Source organism: Psittacula echo (assembly GCF_963264785.1).
Source record: "Psittacula echo genome assembly, chromosome: Z".
In the NCBI taxonomy this organism is placed as follows: Eukaryota; Metazoa; Chordata; class Aves; order Psittaciformes; family Psittacidae; genus Psittacula; species Psittacula echo.
The window spans coordinates 2,239,182-2,263,541 of record NC_137742.1 but is presented as its reverse complement, the minus strand read 5'-3'; the positions used below and the strand labels follow the sequence as shown (position 1 = coordinate 2,263,541).

At 42.8% G+C, this 24,360-nt stretch overlaps 1 protein-coding gene across 5 annotated transcripts in view; it reads left to right on the top strand.

Annotated features, from left to right (window-relative positions):
* ME2 (malic enzyme 2) overlaps positions 1 to 24,360 on the top strand; it is a 44,139-nt gene extending 19,779 nt beyond the window's left edge. Inside the window, exons 5-18 of one of the 5 annotated variants that reach the window (XM_080636983.1) lie at positions 1,819 to 1,894; positions 2,618 to 2,779; positions 3,301 to 3,404; positions 3,748 to 3,857; positions 3,963 to 4,060; positions 5,109 to 5,222; positions 5,316 to 5,430; positions 6,603 to 6,745; positions 10,099 to 10,201; positions 10,855 to 10,925; positions 11,699 to 11,797; positions 20,291 to 20,507; positions 21,841 to 22,308; positions 22,941 to 24,360. In XM_080636983.1, coding sequence (XP_080493109.1) covers positions 1,819 to 1,894; positions 2,618 to 2,779; positions 3,301 to 3,404; positions 3,748 to 3,857; positions 3,963 to 4,060; positions 5,109 to 5,222; positions 5,316 to 5,430; positions 6,603 to 6,745; positions 10,099 to 10,201; positions 10,855 to 10,925; positions 11,699 to 11,797; positions 20,291 to 20,507; positions 21,841 to 22,308; positions 22,941 to 23,410 — 2,350 coding nt within the window. In that variant the 3' untranslated portion in view covers positions 23,411 to 24,360. Of the gene's footprint in view, positions 1 to 1,818; positions 1,895 to 2,617; positions 2,780 to 3,300; positions 3,405 to 3,747; positions 3,858 to 3,962; positions 4,061 to 5,108; positions 5,223 to 5,315; positions 5,431 to 6,602; positions 6,746 to 10,098; positions 10,202 to 10,854; positions 10,926 to 11,698; positions 11,798 to 12,147; positions 17,575 to 20,290; positions 20,508 to 21,840; positions 22,309 to 22,940 lie in introns of those variants that run through there. The other 4 variants (XM_080636984.1, XM_080636986.1, XM_080636987.1 and 1 more) reach the window with 4 other exon arrangements.

Genomic DNA, 24,360 nt, shown 5'->3' with positions numbered 1-24,360 from the left:
GTAGACTTAAAGGGGTGTATGGAGGTCATCCACTCTCACCCTCTGTTCAGAAAGGGTAACTTCAAGTAGATTCATTAGAGATATTCCCCTGTGGAACCCTGCACAGGGGCAGAAGCACAAGGGCACGCACACCCATACAGCAGTTTTGCTGGAGGAATCTCAGGCTAATTGCAGCCCAGAGCTGTCACCAACATCTTCAGAGGGCTGGACAGGACAAGGGGAATGGTTTTAACCTGCCAGAGGGGAGATTGAGATGAGCTCTTAGGCAGAAGCTCTTCCCTGTGAGGGTGCTGAGGCGCTGGCACAGGGTGCCCAGAGAAGCTGTGGCTGCCCCATCCCTGGCAGTGCTCAAGGCCAGGTTGGACACAGGGGCTTGGAGCAAGCTGCTCTAGTGGAAGGTTTCCCTGCCCATGGCAGGGGTTGGAGCTGGATGAGCTGTAAAGTCCCTTCAACCCAAACCAGTCTGGGATTCTGTGTCTGCTGGTGGCAAAGGGTAGCAGTGCTAGAGGCATCTCATGATGTTCTTGCAGAGCAGCACAGCAGACATCTTGGGTGCAGGAGCAGAGGCCAGCAAGCAGTTGGAAGGATGTTGGCAAAGAAGAAAGGGAGAGGCTTGGCTCGTGGTAGCTCAATAGACTGTTGAATGCAGATAGTCCCCGTATTAAAGCTGTGCTACTAGGAGTCAGCTTTCAGTTACTCTGGCACAGTAAATACACTTGGCTGGCATCAGGTTGGGTTCAGCAGTGACTTCAAAATAACTATTCAGGTTATTTAGCTCTGTATTAAGGCAATCAGTTCAGACTGGCGGTCGTATCAGCTCATTTCCATGGCACTCTCACTGCAATTCCAGGTATATTTCTGGAGTCCTCTAGAAAGCTTGCAGGCTTTAGTGCTGTATGGAGGAAGGGCTAATCCTTCACTGCCATGAGGACTCGGCTATGTAGTGCAGCTGCTGTGGTAAAGACAGTAAGAAACTCATGGGTTTCCTCCTGATCTGGGACAGGGGATGTGAAAGATGCACCCTTAGTTCTTACATTATTCCTTTCCTCTTCCACATCTCTCTATGTATTATAGACCAGTTTGAAACCTGTGCCAATCTAGAAGTTGTCTGTGTAAGAAGAAGCAGCATGGTCAGAATTGAGGATGTCCCCAACTTCTTTCTGAGAACTAGCAGTTTCCAAGTGTTGGTGATTTATCTGTTACCACCTCTGCTGAGCGTTTCATGCCCCCCTTTCCTTCTAAAAACAGAGGGCTTGCTTGAGCAGAAGAAATATAGACACTTCTCTTCACCTCTTCTCCTTTCTGCTTCTTTTTCTTGGCTCTCATGTTCCCCCTGATTAACAGTCAGCAGGGGGAAGCACTGTTCTTCTGGTCTTGCAGAAGACTATGTTTAGTCCCTGTCTTTGTTGTCCCTTTCTTTTCCCTCCCCTCACCTTTTGTAATGCCATGGATGAAGATTCACTAAGGTAAAGCCAGGCTTAGGACCACGTGCCCTTCTCATATCCTTACAGGGGAGTGTAGATCCTGTCCTGTCTGATGCTAACACCAGAGGTATTTTGCCCTCAAGGAGCCTTAAAGGTGATTATCTGTAGTAATGTAAAATCCAGGTAGCATCAGGAAAACTGTTTTCTCTCTGCTCTTATTTTAAGGTGTCAAAGTACAGACTTCTGTGTTAGAAATTGTCCTTTGAGTGATACATGTCTGATTATGCTTTTGATTTTAAGCAATCTCTTCTGTTTGACATTGAGCTTTATAAAGCAAGGTGAAATTTCTAACTGTTACCTATAAATTATTTCTGGGTTTTTTTTTTTCTTTCAGAGGATTATTTATTTCTATCTCAGACAGAGGCCATATAAGGTCAATTGTGAACAACTGGCCAGAGAATGACGTTAAGGTACTAACCGTGTATAATATTTTTCCTGGTTGTTATTTAATCTCAGTTGAGCTTCTTAAGATTTGTCACCTTTTGATGGAATTGTAAATACTGAACAATACATCCTTGGCTGTTTGACAATGATGGCAAAATGCAGCTAATGAAGGTGAAGTGTACCTTGAAGAGCAGTGTTTTATCCTAAATATGAGGTTTGTGGTTTGAATAAATGGTGATGATGAGAACTAGACTTGCCAAATGTTTTATTTCACTTCTTTATTCCCCCTTTTGGGGAGGTGTTGGGGGATGCACCTCTAGGTCTTCCTTACTGTTTTACATAGCAGTAGAAGAAGTGATCTTGTCCTCAGATTAGGACAGAGAAGTGGTAGTTTAGAGGCCCACATTTTGCCATTAAATCCTCTATGGCCCAGTTGAGTCAAGAACCATGAGGAGATGAAGTGAACAATAATTACAGAATTTTTTTGATGTGTGGATTATTTACAAATGGAAATAATAAAGCCAAGTTACAAGCTGCAGTTCCATGCAGCAGCTTGGATTCTTCCCACTCAATGGGTTTTGTCAAAGAAAAAGCATAGCAGATTCTAACATTAAGCTTTACTGCTTCAAGTAAAATATTTCTTGTAATCTATTTCTTGATTGTGCAAACATCCTGAATTTTTGCTGGTATTGCTCTAAACTTTATGAATTTCAGTGATTGTACATAATTTCACCTCCTTTTGTTTTCAGGCTGTTGTTGTAACTGATGGAGAAAGAATATTGGGTCTCGGAGATCTAGGTGTGTATGGGATGGGAATTCCAGTAGGAAAACTGTGTTTGTATACAGCCTGTGCAGGAATACATCCAGATAAATGCTTGCCTGTGTGCATCGACGTTGGAACTGATAATACAGTGAGTTTCACTGCACTTTGCCTGCCCTAAGTTATCCCTATGAAAAGTATTTAAGAGTATTTAGTCCTGTAAAAGAAGATACTTATTTGAGCACTTTTGTTAAAGATAAACCAAATATTTTATGTAAGGGTAAATGATTTGGAATTCATTATACTTTAAATATAACTGACTGAAAAATACCAATTAATTTGTCAGTGAAATGTTGCATTTGGAAGTAATCTGAATGCTGCAACACTGTAAAACAGACGATCGGATTGACCTGACTTTAAGAAGCTGGAAATGTGAATCAGATTTATTAAAGCAGTTTATTGTTCACAGTATTGATTTGTTCCATTCTAAAAGCAGCCATCACCAATCTCAAGTGCCAGCTGAAATTACTGAACATTGATATAGACTGGAGGCAGTTTCAGTGGCTATATAAATGCAATATCTTTGGGGTGAAATGTGTTACTGTGAACTCTTGAAAGTGGTTATTGAGGAAGTGATTCATCCTGCTTTATGTCTGATTTATTCTTTTTCAGACACTCTTAAAAGACCCATTTTATATGGGACTATACCAAAAAAGGGATCGCTCTCAGGTCTATGATGACCTAATTGATGAATTTATGGAAGCCATTACAGACAGGTATGACACTGAATATTCTTGCATGTAATATGGCCAGAAGTGCTGGCAGAAAAAACCCTAAGACACAGTCCTTGGAACAGTCATTTAGGGAATCAGAACAGGACTAGAAGTCAAGAAGTGTGGCTGTATGTCTGCCCCTGTAGTGATTTATCTCTGTGACCTGGAACATGTTTCTTGTAGTTATCTCTTAAGTACACATAGAACAGAGATGGAACTGTTTCAAACAGTGAAAGGCCCAAGGACAATCTCTTTCCAAAGATAATAGATTATGTGCAGGGTTTGTTTTAAAAGGATTGTATTTCTTGATGTGTCTGGTGATAGGAATATTTGCCGTGTTCTGTAGGTATGGCCAGAACACACTTATCCAGTTTGAAGACTTTGGAAACCACAATGCTTTTCGTTTTTTAAGAAAATACAGAGAGAAATATTGTACCTTCAATGACGATATTCAAGGTACACCCTTTATGTTCCTTAATGTATATGCCGAAATTTTGCCTAAAGCCATAATCTGCCACAGAAATCTCTTCAGCTCACCTTAGATTTTTACTGCTTTCACAGGGACAGCTTCAGTGGCTTTGGCAGGACTGCTGGCAGCACAGAAAGCCACGGGTAAACCACTTGCAGAGCAGAAAGTGCTGTTCCTTGGGGCAGGAGAGGTGAGTTCTCTTAAGGGCTCTAGGGCAACGAGAGATTTAACTCTCTGTTTTCTGGTTCTGCAGGACTCATGGAGATTCACATGCTCTGAATTCTATTGAGGGACTTTTTATGTGAGGTCAGCTGAAATACGTTAACAGAAAAGACTACCTGCTGAAAGTTGACTATATGAAAGGTGTTTAACGTTTACAAGACTCAAATTTTTCACTTGCTTACATGGACTTGAAAAAAGCATCAATGACTTGTGTGTATTTGAAGGGGAATGTACCATAAAATTATAATTAGTAAGAGAGAAGGAAAGAACATCTTGTTAATTTTTGTAGCATTGGAGAAACGTATATGGTGGTTTTCTTAGAAAGTTAAACCAGTGGCTGTTTGCAACAAGTTACTGGAGTTACTGGAGCAACCGTGTCAGGACCAGCACTATGCTTCTTGGTGTATCAGTGAAATTGCTTCTGTGGTGCTAGCAAAATAACTTAATTAGCCAGAAATTTCTCCAACCAACCAGGGAAGGTCGTGATTGCAGTAACTGGCCAATGTTGTGTTGTTACCCTGCTCTGCACTTCCCTCTACCTTATTTCCCCTGCTGGATTTAGCAGCATGTGCAGTGAGCCAAGAGAAGGGATGCGGAGGGGAGCACTGCCAGCACCTACTTTTTGCCCTCTGTCAGCAAGGCCTTTATCACGGGCAGCAGGAGGAGAGACAGGATTGGAAAGCAGCTGGGCACAAAACACTGTTCTATGGTTTCTTGACAGGAGGGCTTGCAGCACTAAATTACTGTTACTGTCTGGTTGGGCTGCTTTATAATGGCTGCTGAACTGGTACAGGCAGGGGGGCACAACACCCAGAAATGCTGCCTCTCTCTTGCACTTGAAAACATGACACTGTTGATGCCAGTAGTCTGCCCCCATCTAGGGAAACATTGACTGTTTTTCAGAGCTGGCTTGTTAAACGATTTTTGTGGAGATCTTGCACTGGGCGGTGGTTGTGATTTGTGATGAGAAACCTTTTGTGTGAATTGTTAAAAATCCAAGTCCTTTTATCCCTAAGGCTGCACTGGGAATTGCAAACCTCATTGTTATGGCTATGATGGAAAGTGGTGTTTCTGCTGAGGAAGCCTATAGGAGAATATGGATGTTTGACAAATACGGTTTACTGGTTCAGGTGAGGGTGCACCATGCCTTGAAATACCACAGTACAGATGGCCAGATGCTTTCTGTGTCTTCCTCACAAAAATAATCAACCTTTTATCTACAGGGCCGAGAACAAAAGGTTGATGCTAATCAAGAACCATTTACGCATCAGGTTCCAGAGCAGATACCAAAGACATTTGTGGAGGCAGTGAATGTACTTCGGCCTTCAGCTATCATTGGTAAGTAAGGTTATTTTTGATCCTGTGTCTCCATCATTCTGTTATTTGCTGCATTTGATTCACTGATGTGGCTCCAAGGAGGTTGGTGACAGTGATCTGCATTTCCACTGGTGTAAGATGAAAATGTGAGGTCAGTTTTCTCCTTGAAAATACACTGAGCTGCAGGTTAGCTCACAGTTAGTTCACAGTGTTCAGTGAGCTCACAGTGCATCCTTCATTCAGCTGTGGTGCTCCTTCTGCATCTTGTGTTCGTATTAACTGCTTCCTCTCGTCCTTGTCCAGCTCGTATTCGACTTAGAAGATGAGCATGTTCCCAGGAACTGCATGGCCAGAATGAACTGAAATTGTAATGAAAGGGACTAAGAGTCAGGATGGCAAAAATACAACCTTTTTTTCCCCAGACACATTCCCTACATCAGCAACAAGGTGACAGCAGTCACAAACACCACGTTTTCTGATTTGCAGGAATTCCTAACTTGAGTAATTATATTTTCCTGACCTTCCCTCCCCCATTAGCTTCTCTGGCCAGAATCTGCCAGCAGCATGGCTCAAAGGAGCTTGTTTCATGCCGCAGGTCACCAATACCTGTTATGTTACTGACATATGTAGGTATTGATTTATAACTGTGGCTGTCTGCAGAGGTCAGGTGGGATTACAGGTATTTCTTAGTGAAACTCTGCAATTTCCTTTGCACGTGATTTATTTGGAAAATTGCAGGGTTTTAGCTGAGTAGCTTCCCTGAAGTCTATAGCCAGTGTACATGTACACTGTTTTTATGTGTTTGCACCTATGTGTTTGGGTGTGGTGAGAAATACTGGCATGAAGGGAATGTGCATTGCACAGTTAACACCCAGCTAGGATGAATCATCTGTGAAGAATCTGCAGTTCCCACAGGGCAGTGATAAGCATTCTTTGCACATATTAATACAAAAAAATTATGTAAAATAGGCTTTTGGAACACATTAATTAGATGTTCCTGTGAAAATGAGAATTTTAAGCAGCCAGAAACAGAGCAGTGCCTGGTTTCCTTCTCTTGCTGCTAGAAAAGCATGCGATGCTTTGCTCTGAGTGGGAGACTTCAGGGTTGATAAGAACTTAATCTACAGTCACTGTCACCTGCCCTGAGGCAGACAAGTATTGATTCTATTTTTATGTGTTTCCATTTATTCCAGGAGTTTCAGGAGCTGGGCGGCTCTTCTCTCAGGATGTGATCAAAGCAATGGCCTCTATCAATGAGCGACCCATAATATTTGCACTAAGTAACCCCACAGTGAAATCTGAATGCACAGCAGAGGAAGCATATACATTAACAGAGGTATGTAACGTTCAGAAATGTTGACTTATTGGCAACATTAGTGATGAAACTGTTTACTGACTGTGAGAATACAAGAACTCAATTTATTTTTTTATTATTTGGAGTTACTGACATAATAATTCAGATCTTTTGTGTCTTCTGGCAAAAAGTAAATGGAGGTGATGTGAAAAGAAGTCTTGATTTTTAAATAACAACATTTTGCTTAAAAGCTTCAAATAGCCCAAATCTTAGTTATTACTTGTTGAAAGAATGACCAGGAGGTGCTGTTTCATAGTTTTATTCAATTAACTGTTTCACACCATGCTTTTTTTAATTATTTTGGGTTTTAAAGACGGAGCTTGGAGCAACCTGGTCTAGTGGAGGGCATCACTGCCTATGGCATGGGGATGGGACTGGATGAGTTTTAGGGTTCCTTCCAGCCCACACCAGTCTGTGATTGTATGATCTTAAGTTAATACTGTAGTAGAGACTAGGGGAGACCTGTAAAATGTAATGGTTGGATAAAATCCTTAAAGCAGGTAATGTCCTTGCATCAGTTCAAGAATTCTGCTTTGTACGTGGTCATTTCCTAGTGTCTGCAAGTCAGAACTTGTATCATTAACTATGACCCATGAAGACTTTGTTTCCTGTGCAGGAGTCAGTGGTGGCCCTCTGTCCTCGTGAACCCCTCTCACAAAGTCTGTGTCTCATACACTGGCACCACCAAACACTGAAATGAGTGAACCAAGAACAGATACATCTCATTCTGCACCATTACCTCCAAGCCATTACACTCTGGGGTGTTTGTAGGGGTTGGAGGTTGGGGGTTTTGGGTGGTTTTCAGGAATGCTATCACCAGCACCTCCAAATCTCTGTCTTTTATCCTTCTGCACTACCTTTTATATGAATCTAATTGTCTCTGAAGAGAGCTTGAGGACAGAGGTGGGGGCAAGGGAGCATCAGGCAGACAGAGCACTCTAACACTGTGAACTGGTTGGTAATGCCTTTCCTCTACATGGTAGCTCCAGCTCACTGTGATCTCTCCTTGTCCACAGGGCCTGCCTGTAGGCTTCAGGGGTGGGACTCATGAAAAGACTTCTTTTTTCTTAATACAGTCCCAAAACAAGTGACTCATACATGAAAGTGAATGGGTGGAGATCTTTCCTTGTTTCTTGATGCAGAACTATGAACTCCTTCCTTCCACTTTTAGTGTGGCTCATTTTACAGCATTACAACCTCAGGGATGTTAGCTTAACTCTGGGAGGGGTAGAATTCCATTATGTCCAGTTGGTGCTCAGATTCTCTTTGTTACTGGGCCTGTCAGCTTGAAAAGAGCTCGTATTAACAGAGATTTGAAGGTCCACAGTGAGTCCTTGCCAGGACTCTGGGCAAAAGCTTTTAATAATAAATGAATATGGTTTTAAATGAAGATGGTTTAATATGTCTCAGATCCTTTGCTTTAGTCAGAATAATGATTTGGGCAGTGTTTCAGTATGCAAAATTAAATTCCAGTATTTTGGATAAAAAGTAAACAAGTGTTGTTACACAGCAAAGCCGCTAGTTGGCATAAATAAATATGAAACCCACTGGCATGTCCGATGGCTGAAGGAGGCCAGCAGCACTATAAGAGGGAGAATCAGCCTAATTTTTACTTGCACTTTTTATGGAGTATCAACAAAGCAATAGATGTTTTAAGGGAAGAGGCTCACTTGTTCCCCATAGCTGTGTGTTAAGTCCCACAAGTCAGACCTTGGGGCCGTTGTTACCAGATGCAGAAGCAAGATTAGACTGTGCTGGTTGGATTCAGGTGTGGTAACAGGTCTTCACTGAAGTAGCTGTGTGAGCGTAGTGGTATTTGAAGAATTTGTGCCAAATGGAGAGAGGAACTTTGGTTTTCTCCTGTATTGAATCTGTATGTCCTTTTATTCATTATTTTCCAAAAGTTACTGTTTATAGACATAAGTTGTTTGAATGATTAAATAGTCCTGGTCAGTAAATGAATGGGTCTAATTTTGTTCCGTACATTTTGTAATGTTTCTGGCTCTTTCTCCACATCTGATGTTTGTTTTCATAATGCTTTTTAGTTCTCTGAAATGTACTCAGTTTACCCCTCGTTTGCCCTTACAGCGTAATGTTTTAACTAACAAAGGTTGTCAAGCAGTTAGGGATCAGAGCTATCAGCCCCATGTGTCTTCTGGCCTCGGAAATAGCCTAATCACGGTGTGAAATCTTAGGTAGGAGCTCAGTAAAGAAGGTATCATCGCTAGCCTTCTATTCCTTATTCTTTTTCCACTAGGTGGCACCTGTAACAGCCCGACGATGCTTTAGTGCCCTTTGCCACTGTGTATTGTGTGGGCTTTTGTTGGGTTTTAGTATCATTGTCCTTTGGTCCTGTCTCAAATGCATCCATACGTTTTGCTGCCTACACAAAAAGGCTATTGTCATGGGTATGTGCTAACATTCAAACCTAGTTCCCGAGACTTTAGCCTTTTTGGTGATTTGTTTTCAAACGTAGTGGTCCTGGGGAGCCTTAAGCATTTTAAAGTAATGCTATTAAATCTGTTACTCAAAAGAAAGTAGATTTTTTTTGCTTACAGGAAGTTTATTGCCTGAGGAAAGCGTCATTTATCTGGAGGGTGTATTTCACGCTCCAAGCTCTGGATTTGCTTTAATGTTTCATGCTGATTAAAATCCTTTTCCAAGAAAGGGTAAGCAAACTGGATTATTCACTCCTCTCAGAGCTCTCAGCAAGTATGATACAGCACTCACCCTTTCACCCTCCCACCCGTCACTAAACAAGTACCCTTTTGTTACTGTACTTTTACTCAATCTCCTTTTGGAAGTGGCCGTTTTCAGCTGTCTTTGTGCAGTCCTTGCGTCGGCGGGTCCCGATCATGGTTATGGTTATAATAATGATTAACACACAAATACTTTATTTTGTCTGTGAGCAGTTCCTCTAAACATTGCTGTCTTAAAGAACTATGAATGCTAAAACAAATAGATTGCTTCAATTCCTTAGAAAGCAGCACAATTCAATGTATGTGCTTGCCTCTCACTTTCCAGATGTTTGCTGCAATGTTTCTGCAGAAACATGCAGATTCTTACTGATTCTTGTATCTCTTCCAGGCCCTACTGGAAAGAGTGGGTTTGGGGGTTGTCATCGAGAAACAAAGTCAGCAAGGGATTTAAGTGTGTCTTTGAATCCAGTTGCATTCAGAAGGGCCATTTGCCATTTTGCTGCATGATCAAGTACCTTCCTGACTCAGTCCTAAAGCTGGGAGCTGCAGGACTCTGGTGTCCCTGCATTTTATAATGACTCCATACTCCTGGTTCTTTAGAAGTCACCTGACTGTGATCATTCCTCTGTTTAACAGGGCCGTTGCTTGTTTGCCAGTGGCAGTCCCTTCGAACTGGTGACTCTGAAAGATGGAAGAAGCTTCAAACCAGGCCAAGGAAACAATGCTTATATTTTTCCAGGTAATAAATAAAAGTGTTAAAAATCCAATTAAAATTCATTTAATCTTTAACTTTAGGCTATTAACACCTCTTCCTGGGTTCCCCTGCTACACTAGGCACAGTTAGTGAAGCAGCATGAGGCGTTACCAGCATTTAAATGTTTTAATTGCTTTAAAGCTGAGAATTTAATCAGCGAAATCAATGAAAGAAAATCAGTTAAGGACGGATGTTAGGCGTGTTTAGCTACACATGCAAACATGCACACAGTGAGCTCACCCAACTGATTGTTTCTAAGAAAACAGAAGGATGTTATTAAAGGCTTTGGAAGCTGCTGCATTATGGGTTCTTCTACTTATTTGTGGGGGAGGCAGGGGGAAGACAAAATAGGTGTTAATATGCTCCCCTTGAAGTTAACCTCTGCACAAGTGAGAGTACAAAAGAAACACTGGGGATATTTCTCTCCCTGTCCTTCCTGAGCTGCTAATCTATAGCTCCTTGCTAAAAGCCACCTATTAGGGTAAATGGCTAGCACACATGCTGAGAGTTCTGTGAATGTGTGTAGAAAGCTATGGGAAGATTAATAAAACCCCCAACATTCTATATGACTGTCAGCTCTCAGCAGCAGGCTGCTGTTCTAAAGTGATGTGTCCTAATTGGTAATAATTTCTTTGTAGGTGTGGCTCTTGCTGTGATCCTCAGCAGTGTTCGACATATTAGCGATAAGGTTTTCCTAGAAGCTGCTAAGGTAAGTGTGGGAACAGAGCAGGCTGGGGCTTCTGGCGTGATGGCGGATGACACGATGGGCAATTTCTCCAGCCTTGCTGAAACTCTCAGGTTTCCTGTTTGATTTTGGTTTATCCCTCCCCAGTGGGAAAAAACGGATTTTGATCAGACAAAATTGTGAAAAGTGTCAGCTTCCCCTGCAGTTTTGATTTTTTTCATCCAGAAACTAAATACTGAAATAGGAAATCTGTCCATGTGTACGTTGCCTCCCCACCTTCTGTGTCTGGCAGCAGGCCTGAGTTGTCTTTGAGAATTTTGAGATTTTTGACTGTATTTTTCTAGTGCTTTGGGAGCACTTTAGTAGTAAGAACACTGGAACTTGTTCTCTCAGGTATTTTAGCATGTTATTGATCCTGTTTGGGAAGCAGTAAATAGAATCCCAGACTGGTTTGGGTTGGAAGGGACCTTAAAGCTCATCCAGCTCCAACCCCTGCCACGGGCAGGGACACCTTCCACTAGAGCAGTTTGCTCCAAGCCCCTGTGTCCAACCTGGCCTTGAACACTGCCAGGGATGGGGCAGCCACAGCTTCTCTGGGCACCCTGTGCCAGCGCCTCAGCACCCTCACAGGGAAGAGCTTCTGCCTAAGAGCTCATCTCAGTCTCCCCTCTGGCAGGTTAAAGCCATTCCCCTTGGCCTGTCCCTACAGGCCCTTGTCCAAAGCCCCTCTCCAGGTTTTCTGTAGCGTCTTTAAGGCACTGGAGCTGCTCTAAGATTTGTTTGTTTTTCTAACCCAGGCATTGTCAGAACAGTTGACTGATGAAGAACTTGCACAGGGAAGACTCTATCCTCCGCTGTCTAATATCAGGGAAGTTTCTATTTATATTGCTGTCAAGGTGAGTATGAAGCATAAAAGTGGACTGTACTAAAAGTGTTTTATGTGTCCATTAAGCTGCTGAATTGCACACTATGACCCTTGAACACTAGGTGCTGGGGCACAAAATACCCAGTTCTTTATGCCTTTAATAAGAGATGCTTATAAAATGTCTAAATTTGTTGGATGCCTCAGTATGGCAGTGTTGGTGAGCCAAAGTTATGCTCCTTTGATTTCTGAAATTAAGTTTTCAGATCCCTTTGGTGTTTGTCTTTATCCAGTTTGTGAGTTCTAAGCATATTGCAGTGGAAACGCTGGATACTATGTGAATGTAATAAAAGGCACAAACCACATGGTGATTTAACTTTCCAGGTTATGGAATTTTTGTACGCAAACAACATGGCTTTCCATTACCCTGAACCTGCAGACAAGAACAGTTACATTCGATCAAAGGTTTGGTCCTACGAATACGAATCCTTCATGCCAGATGTGTATGACTGGCCTGAATCTAAGGTTCACTGATGCATCAGAAGATCACACTCCTTAGGCAGTATCTTCTTCTCTGCAGGGATCCCCTTTTCGGTCTGATTTAAATCATGATCTTTGAGTCCTGTAATTTATTTTCACTCATTTTGTTGTCTTTTTTTTCTTCCCCCCCTTCTACCCTGTTTTTCACTTGGCATAGATTTCTCCCCATTCTCCTAAGTACCTGATAAACTGTGTGGATGATGACATCTGTCACAGGAATGAGAGAGCTCTCCAGAATTAATTTAATGACACTGCATTTCTAGCTTAAAGCCAGCACCACACTAAAAATTCCATTAATGATGTTTCAGAAACATGTGTTTGATGATGAACTATAGCTCTCTCATCACTGCCGATTTCCAGAATGATTTATTTCTGCTTTAAATAATCAGTCTTCTAATTATCCTCGTGTTGTCACACTACATTATCTGTGACATCACCAGAGAGCATTTGTCAAACAAAAAAATAGCTTAAAACAAAATTAACAGTCTAATTTTTTCAAGGCCAGGTTGGACAGAGCCTTGGGCAACATGGTCTAGGGTGATGGCAGGGGGTTGAAACTTTGTGATCTTAAGGTCCTTTCCAACCCAGACCTGTCTGTGATTCTATAATGGGGTTTCTGGTTTGTCTGATGTTTAAAGTTCGCCATATCCAGACTTGCTTGTGGCGTTGGCTCCTCTGTTTCTTTGAGAGTGCTCTGAGGAGCGGCATGGTGTGCAGATGTGGACTCTGCAGCAATGTTTGTGTTTCATGTTTTCATCATTGTGTGAAATGTATGAATAAGGAAAAATGTGAAAACAGTTATAATTTTCCTTGGAAAGCCCAAAAATAATATTAATTGCTTAACATATTTTAAATACAAAGCTATAGTGTTCCATAGTAGATTTTATCATGTAAAAGGCAGGATCTGAAGTAACTAACCAAAATATTTTAGAGATTTTACAAGGAGATTTCCTACAGCAGACTCCAAGGTGATGTACCGAAGGATTTTTGTTTCACTTGTTTAATTTTTCAAGGTTCTGGTTTTTTCTAAGTTTAATTGCATACCCATTTCTTACAAAGACTTGTGTGCAATGTTTTCATGACATTGCAGACTCAAAAACTCCTAAGTGAACTCAGTTGCCACGGTGAACAAATGTCCCACAGGCAGCTGAGGAAGCTGGAACAGAAAATGTTACAGGCAGCTATTGACACACATATATACACAAGTCTGAATGTTTCCTGTGGTCTCAGTCTGGTATATTTGGTTCAGTTTGAATACTGGACTCAAAAGATCTCATGCTTTGAAGCTCCAAGTTAGTCACTTCATCTTCCTCACTCCATTTACAGGTTCAATTTGTCAGGGGATTTTTTTGTGTGAACACAAAATGCAAGTTGAATTTTTCCTTGCGATAAGTAGTACTGCATATTTGCTACAGATACCACAACGTGCGTGCCTTTCTGGTTTGTTTATACCAGGTCGGAGTGCCCTCCGTCACTTCATATTAGCAGGCACAGACACATGCTGGTAGTTATGGCCTGTGACTTCTCCTAATCTAATCTCTGTAACTAGAACAGTGGTATATCAGGAACAAAAATGAAGTTAATGTGCTGTTCTATTGTTTGCTGCATCAAGGCAGAGAAAAAAAAAGAAAGCCAAAACTGAGTAATTAGACATAACAAGGCTATCGTGGCAAACTCAAAGCCGGATTCCAATGTAGTAGTGATGAAATAAAGCTTGCTCAGGATTTACTCATGGCAAGCACGTCTCGTAGCTTCATTTATATTGGAAAATGCAGTCTCCACAGAGTAGGCCTGAAACAGAACAGGGAAAATAATCTCTGTTACCCCCTTAGACATGGGCTCTGTCACTTGCTGCCTAGTCTTTGAATTTAAAATTACGTCAATGTATTGAATAAAAAGAGTAAACTTTGGGAAGGCTTTACCTAAGTGAGGAAAGAAGACTGATTACATAAACAGAAAATAGTGATGTGGAGAAATGACTGTGTATTCAAACTGTGGTAAAGCGCTGTCTGGTGGGGCTTGAAATGCTGCATTGCCAAATTGGGCAACATATGTGGTTTGCAACTTGTATATTTAAGTATATATACAAAAAAGACCAACACACACATAGGATGTTTTTACAGAGGATGCTTTTTTCCCCCATCTATTTTTGCTATGCCTGGTTTTTATTGTATTTAAATTTGTGGTCTTACTGAAAAATTATTTATTTAGTGTACAAATTATTTTTGCCTCCTGAAAATTCAGCTCTAGCTGAAGCCTGTTGTAGTGCTGGTGGAGTTCTACATCATTAGATTCAAGTACATTGGGAATGCACACTTCCAAACATCTGCCCACATACTGATCAGGCAAGACAAGTAACAAAAATGTCCCATGCACTGATCTCGTGTCCTGGCTGGGAACGATCACAGAGTAAGGGCAGTCAGTCCGTAAATATAACTCTTGTCTTACAAAATAAAGATCTGCATCCATCTCTTCAGTCTGATCATTTTTTTCAGGCAAGAAGTGCAGTCACAGCCCATGACCAGTGGGCACTGGTAGTACCTGTGAAAACCTGCTGCTTGCAAAAATAGCAATACCTGTGTCCAGCAGGAGTCTGCTTTGGGAAACAGTGAATTCGGTTCCCAGGGGGAGCTCCTGCACTTGAAACTGGCAGTGGCTGCTATCAAGCTGAGGGAAGATGCCTGTTTTGAGCAGTGCAGTCCTTTCCCTTCTTGGCACAGGCTCCCTGCTGTCTTCAAGCAGATGCCAAGAGGGATTGTTCAGAACTGACTGTCAGTGGGATCTTCCCAAGTACAAATGTTCCTGCATAAATTTTCTGGAAATACCACTGCACAGGTGACGAAAAAACAGTCTTTAGCTGGCTCTGAGGCTCCAGTTACCATCTAGCCCTGCCCTGATCTGCACATGTTTTGGAGCGGTGGAGTAGACTGTCCCTCTTTAACCTGTCCGAGTTACTGCAGCTAACTGGTACCAGTTAGACCTCATCTGTGCATCCGCACTTGTGGACATAGTTTAATCAGGTTCTTGCAATAAAGACATGGTGGAATTTTACCTATAATGTACTGCTGTTTTCCCTTAGCAACAAGTAACACGTCAGCTCGCAAATGTTTAAGTGCATTTCACTCTCCCTGTCATCTTTTACAGGTTATTTTTTCTTTATATAAAATACATAGATACATTTTTTTTCAGTTTTGAGTATTCTTCAGATCCAGTTATTTTTTCAATTAATTACAACTGCTACTCTTGCCGTTTAGTAAGGAATCACAGTACCATTTTCATGTATTACTTAACCTGATTTTTCCTGTTTTATGGCTTATTCAAAATCATTTACTGATCTTTACCTATACAGAAAACTCTTATGCAGTATGCAAAGGGAAAATTTTGTCACCAGGATGCATTTTCTAATGTTACATACCATAAGTTAAAAAAAATATATTGCCTAAAGGATGACTAGTGTGCTAGCTTGTCACACAGGGACTTCCCCCTCCAAGTGGTACAGAAGTCCGTATTTCCCATCTCTTCTGTGAGGATACTGGCCTGGATGTACAGAACACTTTGAGAGGATCAGAAACTCCAGCCGAGGTCAGTAGCTTGGTCTTTTCCAGGACTTGCTTCCTTAAAATCAACAGGAGCAGGACTGAGCCTCATGGCAGCAATGTATAGAAGTGTCTAGAGAAGGAGAAGAAAGGTAGCTAAGGAAGTACAGCCTTTTTTAATAAAATATCCATGTTCTTGCTCAAAGATACCGCGATGATTTGTATGTTCCCAAAGCCTATGCCCACAACTGACATATAGAGGAAGACTCTTAAAATGCAGTGTCTGACAGATTTTTAAACCCCAAATGTGACTGTTGCATAAATTCTCAGTTATGTTTGTGAATAGTGATGTTTCATGATGTTGTGTTTGTTTTCCAAGCTTAAAACAAAGCCACACTGTACCTGCAGATTGGTGTTTAACAGGTTTCCTGTGGTTTGTGCGTGTATTCTCTGTACTGTTGTTTCCAGCACGCTATTTTGTGGGAGAAGGTAAAGTAACTCTTTGTCACACTCCTCTGGTAGTAACTGCAAAGATAAGTGATACTCCTTTTAGTTTTTCACTAGCAGCCCTATTTGGCGTCTACTCCTGTAGGAGAACGGGGATTACTGATGTACAACTACAACTGTGAATCTTAGTTCAGCTGACTCTGGGCCTAACTAAATCCAAGTTGTCATCTTCCGTTTGCTCTGGGTCATCTTGACTTCAAAGGTGCAGGTTTGAGCACCTCTGTCATTCAAATAAAGGTATCTGTGAGCCTCTCGGATAGGACTACAAGTTTGGACTCCCATTCCGTCTCGGCCATAAATGCTGTTCCCAAATTTAAGAAAACCACTGTTGTTTTTGAATTCTTTTTAAGGGCATGCATACTGCTATCATGTTTTGTAACAGCCATATGTAACAGGTGGAGACTGGTGTTACATTGAATACTGGAGCAAGGAGAAAATCTAGAGCAGAGCTCGAATTGTACCCAAATGGCCGATGAATTTGGGAAATGTAATTCAGTTACCATTGTTGAAGGAACATCTAATTCTGTATGGATCTACGCTGACCTACTTACCTGCTTCCAAAAAAATCGTTACCGTGGTATCGGGAAGCCTGCAGGTGTTCTAGGTGAACAGCAAGGAAAATCCAGCTTTAGACCTCTGCTTCCTACCATTGCTTCCCAAACCGCAGCACTCCATGATGATGCAGCTTACTAGTGCCTGCTCCGGGGGAAAATGTTCATGGGGATTAATCCGGAACCTGCTGGCACAGTGGACCATGGCTGTGGTCGCATCAGACGTTGTGCATGCAGTGCAGAAACCTGTGGTGTGCGTTTGTATTCCCTGCACACAACGTTGGCGCTGGATTGCACTTAACTCTCCAACTGTCTTTGACTCTGACTCACCCATCCTTTAAGTAGCTCCTTCCTAATGGAAATAAAAATACTATTAGGACTACACAAACGTAGTAAGATGGCCAGTTTGTCAATAAATGTCAAAATAGTCCACATTTATTTTTACTTTGAGCATAACTACCTTACAAAAATAAATGTAAGTCTACTGGAGTGCTTGTGAGAACAGTTCTGGCCTCATCTGGCCAGGCTTGGCTTTACCTGGGAGGGTCATTGCTCAGCTGAAACTAAAATTGTATTTAAATGTAAACAGGTTGGGGATTTTTCTTCCTTTATAATGTTGTAACTCTATTGAAATGTGTGTTCTGGTCTTCTATTTTCTTAGTAAAATGCATTCCCTTTGCTTATATTTGATATTATTTATTCTGTGAAAATAACACTTGACCTATATGGAATTGGTACACGATTACTGATGGTTTGGTTTATTTTTCCCCCTTTTTGTCCCTTGCAAATGATCATAGAATCCCTGGCTGGTTTGGATTGGAAGGGATCTTAAAGCTCATCCAGTTCCAACCATGGGCAGGGACACCTTCCACTGGACCAGGTTATTCCAAGCCACATCCAGCCTGGCCTGATCAGCCAACAAAACAGGCAGTTAGGCTGGAGATAATACAATTCCAGTTTTTATTACAAAACAGCTTTTTTGAACATTTGGTTGTTTTACCACACTGTCAAAGAAACCCTTTGTAAAGGGGCTTAAAGGACTGTTTCGGTTGGAAAAGACTTGTAATATTATTGAGTCCAACCATTCACCAATCACTGCCAAGTCCGCTACTGAAACCTAGCAAGCATACTGTTGTTACTGTCCAGGTCATTTGGAAAAGCCGTCAGTGAAACTGCACAGACGCTGGAGCAATCTCATCACAGTATCCGCACCACATCCTAAACCTTTGGTACCCATCTTCAAAATGGGTTTTCCTTGTGCTTCACCTTCTTTCCTTTGGGGCACCACACAGGGGTAACCTCAAGAGTCCTACAGAGCCCAGCGTGCCCCTCGCTGCACAAAACATCACCTCCAACCGCATCCTCTTTTGGACACTGGTGCTGAGGCGCTGGCCCAGGGTGCCCGGAGAAGCTGTGGCTGCCCCATCCCTGGCAGTGTTCAAGGCCAGGTTGGACACAGGGGCTTGGAGCAAGCTGCTCCAGTGGAAGGGGTCCCTGCCTGTGGCAGGGGTTGGAACTGGATGAGCTTTAAGGTCCCTTCCAACATAAACCAGGCTGGGATTCAGTGAATCATGGAATACATAAAGCATGCTTCTAGGTAGCTACTGAACAGAATGGTTCAGAGATGGTTTAATGGTTTAGATGGTCTAATGGTTTAGAGACATTCATGCCAGGTGTGCATTGACCGGATAGGATCATGCATATTAGTATCGCTTCCATTCACAGTTCAATCTAGAACCAGTTCTCTCCGATTACTGTTAAAGATTTTCCTGACACATCAACCCCAGCCCTCCCGGGCTGCACCCGTGTTTCCACAGGCACAAACAGCCCGACCCGCGGCCGCAGCCCGGACCTGCCGCAGGGCCCCGCCTGCCCGCCCCGCTCAGGCCGCAGAGCCGCCTGGGAGAGCGCGGAGGGGCGGGCTGCGCCGCGGAGCTGGGTAGGCCCTGCTGAACCGGGCCCCGAACGGCGGCCTCGGGACCCCTCGTACCCACCCGCCTGCTCCGGGCCGTTCCCTCCGGGCGGTGCGGCGGAGCGGCGGGGTGAGGCCCGGCGCGGCGCGGGGGTTCCAGCGGAGCGGAGCTCGGGAGGCTGCTAACGAGATGTGGCTGCTTTTGCACCGGGGAGAGGGAGAGAAACGTTCATCTGTGGGGTTGGGGGTGACGGGAATCACCCGTTATCTTGTGCTGTGCTCTGGGGAAACCCCCCCTGCAGCCCTGATCCAGCTCTGGGGCAGCAGCACAAGAGGGACGTGGAGCTGTTGGAGCGAGGCCAGAGGAGGCCATGGAGATGCTGCGAGGGCTGGAGCAGCTCTGCTCTGGAGCCAGGCTGAGAGAGCTGGGCTGGGGCAGCCTGGAGAAGAGAAGGCTCCTGAAGGGGAGACCTGAGAGCAGCTCCAGTGCCTAAAGGGGCTGCAGGAAACCTGGAGAGGGGCTTGGGACAAGGGCCTGTAGGGACAGGCCAAGGGGAATGGCTTTAACCTGCCAGAGGGGAGACTGAGATGAGCTCTTAGGCAGAAGCTCTTCCCTGTGAGGGTGCTGAGGCGCTGGCCCAGGGTGCCCAGAGAAGCTGTGGCTGCCCCATCCCTGGCAGTGTTCAAGGCCAGGTTGGACACAGGGGCTTGGAGCAAGCTGCTCCAGTGGAAGGGGTCCCTGCCTGTGGCCGGGGCTGAAACTGGATGAGCTTTAAGGTCCCTTCTAACCAAAGCAGTCTGAGACTGTATGATTCTAACACAGCTGCCCAAAGGTTGTGCTGCTCATACAGACCAGCCAGGCTCCTCATCCAGGCACTACAGTGGATACGTCCACCACTGCACAGCTGGTTGTATAGATCCTTCCGCTGCAGTAGGTGTCCCGTGGTCTGTTATGCAGGTTCATGGCTATGTAAGCTTTGGTAATATGGTTTGATTTTCCAGCTGACACTGAGACATCAAACAAGCTTCCAGAGGTGCCGTTGCAAAGGCAAATAGGTCACTCCTGCCTCATGTGGTCTCTGAAGTTGTCTTGAGGGGAGCAGATCTCTCACTTCTGCATTGCTGGGCTGCCCACTTCTGACATCCAGTAACAACATTCAGGTGTCAGCAGTGGCTGTGCTGTCAGTCATTCCAAAAGCACATGCGGGAAGATTCAGAGTTTAAAGAAGAAGAAAGAAGTAGTAGTGTGTTTACGAAGATTTGAGCATTTCCAGCAGGACAGGGCTGTGTCTTTAGGTAACAAACAAAGTCCTTACGTTCGGGCTGTGTGCAACCTTCCACTGACATAAGGAGGAATTTCTGCTTGTAAATATTGTGTTGTCTGAAAGTCATTCCCTGTTCCAGGCGACGGGAATTTGGTCCTCACACTAAAGTAGGGAGGATGCCTTCATTTAAAGCCAAAATGTTCATTTCTTTCCCAGCATAGATACAAATGTTCAGCAGCTCAGGATCTCTGTTCTGGGTGTACGGACACACTGAGGATGTCAATGGATATAACTTTCCTCGGCACTGGCTCGGCATATCCCTCTCCAACCAGAGGAGCATCGGCACTGGTGCTTCGCAGGGAAGGAGAGTGCTGGCTCTTCGACTGCGGGGAGGGAACTCAAACACAGTTCATGAAGAGCCATCTCAGAGCAGGTTTGTGCTGTGCAATCTATCGCGATGAGGGAAGAGGGGAGTTTCAGGAGCTCTACACAAAACACTCTATTCTTGCGGCATTTGAATATGTACTGACCATGCATGAGCCTATGGACGGCAGCTGCTGTGCAGTAAATCCCTGATTGCCCTTTGGTAAAGAATTCTGTTTAAGAACCAAACTCTCCGTAATTAATTTATCAGGCTTTGTACTTTGAAGTATGGGCCACAGACCAGCTTTAAACCAGCACAGTTTGTATCTGTCTGAAGGCAGCTCTAGACAATACTTGCTATGAGTCTTCCTCTCAGTAATTATTGTGCTTTTGTTTTCAGGAAAAGTTCTGTGAATTCATGGTAACTTTTCCATTTTGGCAAATTAAGTAGAAACCAGACTTAAGCCTTCAGTCGCTGTGATTCTCATCCTGAAGTGGCAAGAGCAGACTTCTGACTCCCGACTTGTAAAGATGGAATTACCAATTATGAACAGAAAACCAGCCTTCTGCTCCTTTGAAATCTGAAACTATCAGGGGATTTAGTGGCCAAATGGATAGATTAATTTTTTTGCTAGAGTTACTGATTTTTACTTAATTGTTCCTCAATCAAAACAAAGATTCTGTTCTTCTTACTGCTGAGTCCTAACAGATGGTGGAGAAAATGCCTCACTGTGTTGAGGTGGAACCTCAGCTGAGGCAGCCTGGTTAAAGTACATGTGTCTGTAATAGAAGATTCTGGGCTTTTGTAATCGATCAAGGGGAAGATTTAGACACAAAAACAAAGCCAAATCTTTTAAGTGCAGGTTTTCATCTGTTCCAAAGAAACGAGTCAGGATCTGTGGGGTTCTTGCCTTTTAAAAACATTGAAATCGAACCTGGATGCTTTTTGGTTTTAATTTATGTTCATTTCATCTGCTAAATTCAAAAGTAGGAACAACACAGACTCCACATTACCTTTCTCATTAGCCTACAGATTCCATGTAATGTATGGAGGAAGCATGACCACTTTCCAGCACTTCTTCACTTTTTAATATAGCAGATGTCACCAGTCAACTCTCTTCCATGCTTGTAGCACGTTTTGCTTAGAAGGAACTAAAACTTCTGTCCTGGCAGTCTTTGGCAAATCAAACCAAAATATACCTGGTGTGGAAACTTACCACTGCTGTGGAAAAGAAAAACTGTGGTTTGGAATTTATTTCTTAAATACTACTTTTATATTAATTTCCCTTCTCCTTTACATTTCCTCCCTTACACTTCTTGCCCCAAAGTGATTGTTTCTGAGTTGCTGTGCTCATTTATTTTCCTGGGTTTTGTTTCTCTTTCCCTGTTGTTCTGATCAACAGGCAGAATTACCAAGATCTTCATTACTCATCTTCATGGAGACCACTTTTTTGGACTTCCTGGCCTGCTGTGTACAATTAGCCTCCAAAGCAGCCCTGACGCAGACAAACCACCTCTAGATATTTATGGACCATTAGGTCTGCGAGACTTCATCTGGAGAAGTATGGAGCTCTCCCACTCACAACTTCTCTTTCCCTACACTGTTCATGAACTGGTGCCTACGCAGGATCAGTGCCCTGCAGAAGAATTCAAAGAGTTCTCTTACATGGGCAGTGATGTGATACCTCCTGAGGGAGCACAAGGGAGAATACTCCATCTGGATCCAGTAGAAGACTCTTACTTGCTGCTTGAGGATGAGCAGCTAGTTCTGAAAGCATTTCGCCTATTTCACCGCATTCCTTCCTTTGGCTTTGTGGTGGAGGAGAAGCCCCGGACCGGTAAACTCAATGTACAGAAACTGAAAGACCTTGGTAATTACTTTGACTTGTTTTATGTCTTTTTTAAGTATTTTAAATGCCTAAATGTATGTGTTTAAGCTTAGTAGCGACTCTGATTTTCGGCAAATGGAATAAAATTGCTTTCCCAGGCAGTTGAAATCTTTGTGGCCAACCTTTCTAGGGGTCTAGCAAATTAGAGCTGCTGTATGTCTCCATAACCACTTTAATTCAATTTTCCATTTTCTGTGAAAGGCATTTAAATGCTTCATGTTGGTGTGTAACAGTAGTGCCATTTAATCTTGTCATACTGAGAAGGGCAAACAAGTTCAGATGTTCAAGTTATAAAAGCACAACGTGGCTTTCAGGGAAATGTATGGCTGGTGTATCTGCTTTATTGACTTTAGGATGAATAATACAGCTTTCCTTCAAACACTCTTCCTGTTAATGTTATAAGCTCTTTATTTGCATGAAGCATATGAAGTGTCAATTGCAATTTATATTTCTACTTACATTGAGGTTGAATCTTTCAGTGAGACAGCTATATATATAGAGGTATATAATATATAGAGGTATATAATATATAGAGGGTATTTCTTCTTATTTTCTTGTTTTTAAACCTGATACTTGTTTTAATACTTACGGAGTCTTTTGTCTTTATTCACCAGGAGTTCAACCAGGTCCTTTATATGGGAAGCTGAAGAATGGAAGTACAGTTGTTCTAGAAAATGGACTAACGATTTCTCCTTCTGATGTCTTAGAAGACTCTATTCCTGGAAGAAAAGTTTGCATTCTGGGGGATTGTTCAGGGGTGGTTGGAAATGCAGCCACAAAGCTTTGCTGTGGAGCAGATGTACTGATACACGAAGCCACATTGGATGATACCCAAGAGGAAAAGGCCAGAGAACATGGTCATAGCACTCCAAAAATGGCTTCAGAGTTTGCAAAATGGTGTAAAGTTAAGAAACTGGTGTTGACTCACTTCAGTCAGAGGTACAAACCGGCTGCGCAGAGAGGTGAGGGGGATGTGGACATCACCGAACTGAAGAGACAGGCAGAGTCAGTGTTAGATGGCCAAGAAGTAACACTGGCAGAGGACTTCATGACAATAGAAATTCCAATGAGAAGGTTAAAATGATAGCGTTAGCAAGCTCGGTGTGAAGACATAAAGTAGGATGGTGTTGGGTAACGGTAGGGTTCTGGTATCCAACTGTAGCACAGAGAGAACTTGCAGACTGGAGACAGTACCAGGTACAGTTATGTTGCTTCTGTAAAGCAAGAAAAAAGGATACTCAGATGTCTGGAACTTGGAATAAATTCATAGTAGATGGTTTCAGACACACCAGAAACTGAATGTGTAGGCTGGTCCTTGCTTCTCTTCCTTGGACCACAGATTCTTGCAGCAGAGCAGTGGATCATTTGGCTTGATACAATAGGAAGGTCTGTCTTCTGCACCAGAATTTAAGATACCTTACCTGTTGCAAGCTTTTGAGTAACATCTGTTTCAAACTTGTCTATTGTATTCTGTAACTGTAACCCTGTTTCTGTGTTAAGAGGACTATCACACTGGAGCTAATAAAGTATAGCTCTGCCAAATGGTTGTAACTTGGGTGTTGCTACTGCTCAAGTTGAGGAGCTCTTCTAATTCTCCCTTTGCATATGAAGTTTCCTCATAAATAAATGCAATTTAGGCTTCCCTGAATCACTCTTTAACAGTTTGATTCATTTAAGGCTCTGAGGCATGAGCCCGAAGTTTGCATACCTATTCCCTGCGTCAATGAAGTTTTAGAAGACTCTGGAAGTCTTTAGCAGATGACAAGTAGCCTCTCCTAAAATGTTCCTCCAGGTGCATTTTCTAAGACAAATTATCCTGATTAAAAGCATATTTGTGTCTGTAGAAATACCCCTACAGGAGAAATTTCACCTGTGTCGCTCAGTCTGTTTCTGCAATAACTTTATCAGTTAAGGGACATACAGACCAACTTTATCTTCTTTTCTTCCTGCCTTGAAATCAACTAGAAGTGTCCAAATTTTAGCTTACTTTTCTGGTTGAAAGTGAAACTGAGTGGTTTTGAACCCGAAAGCTGT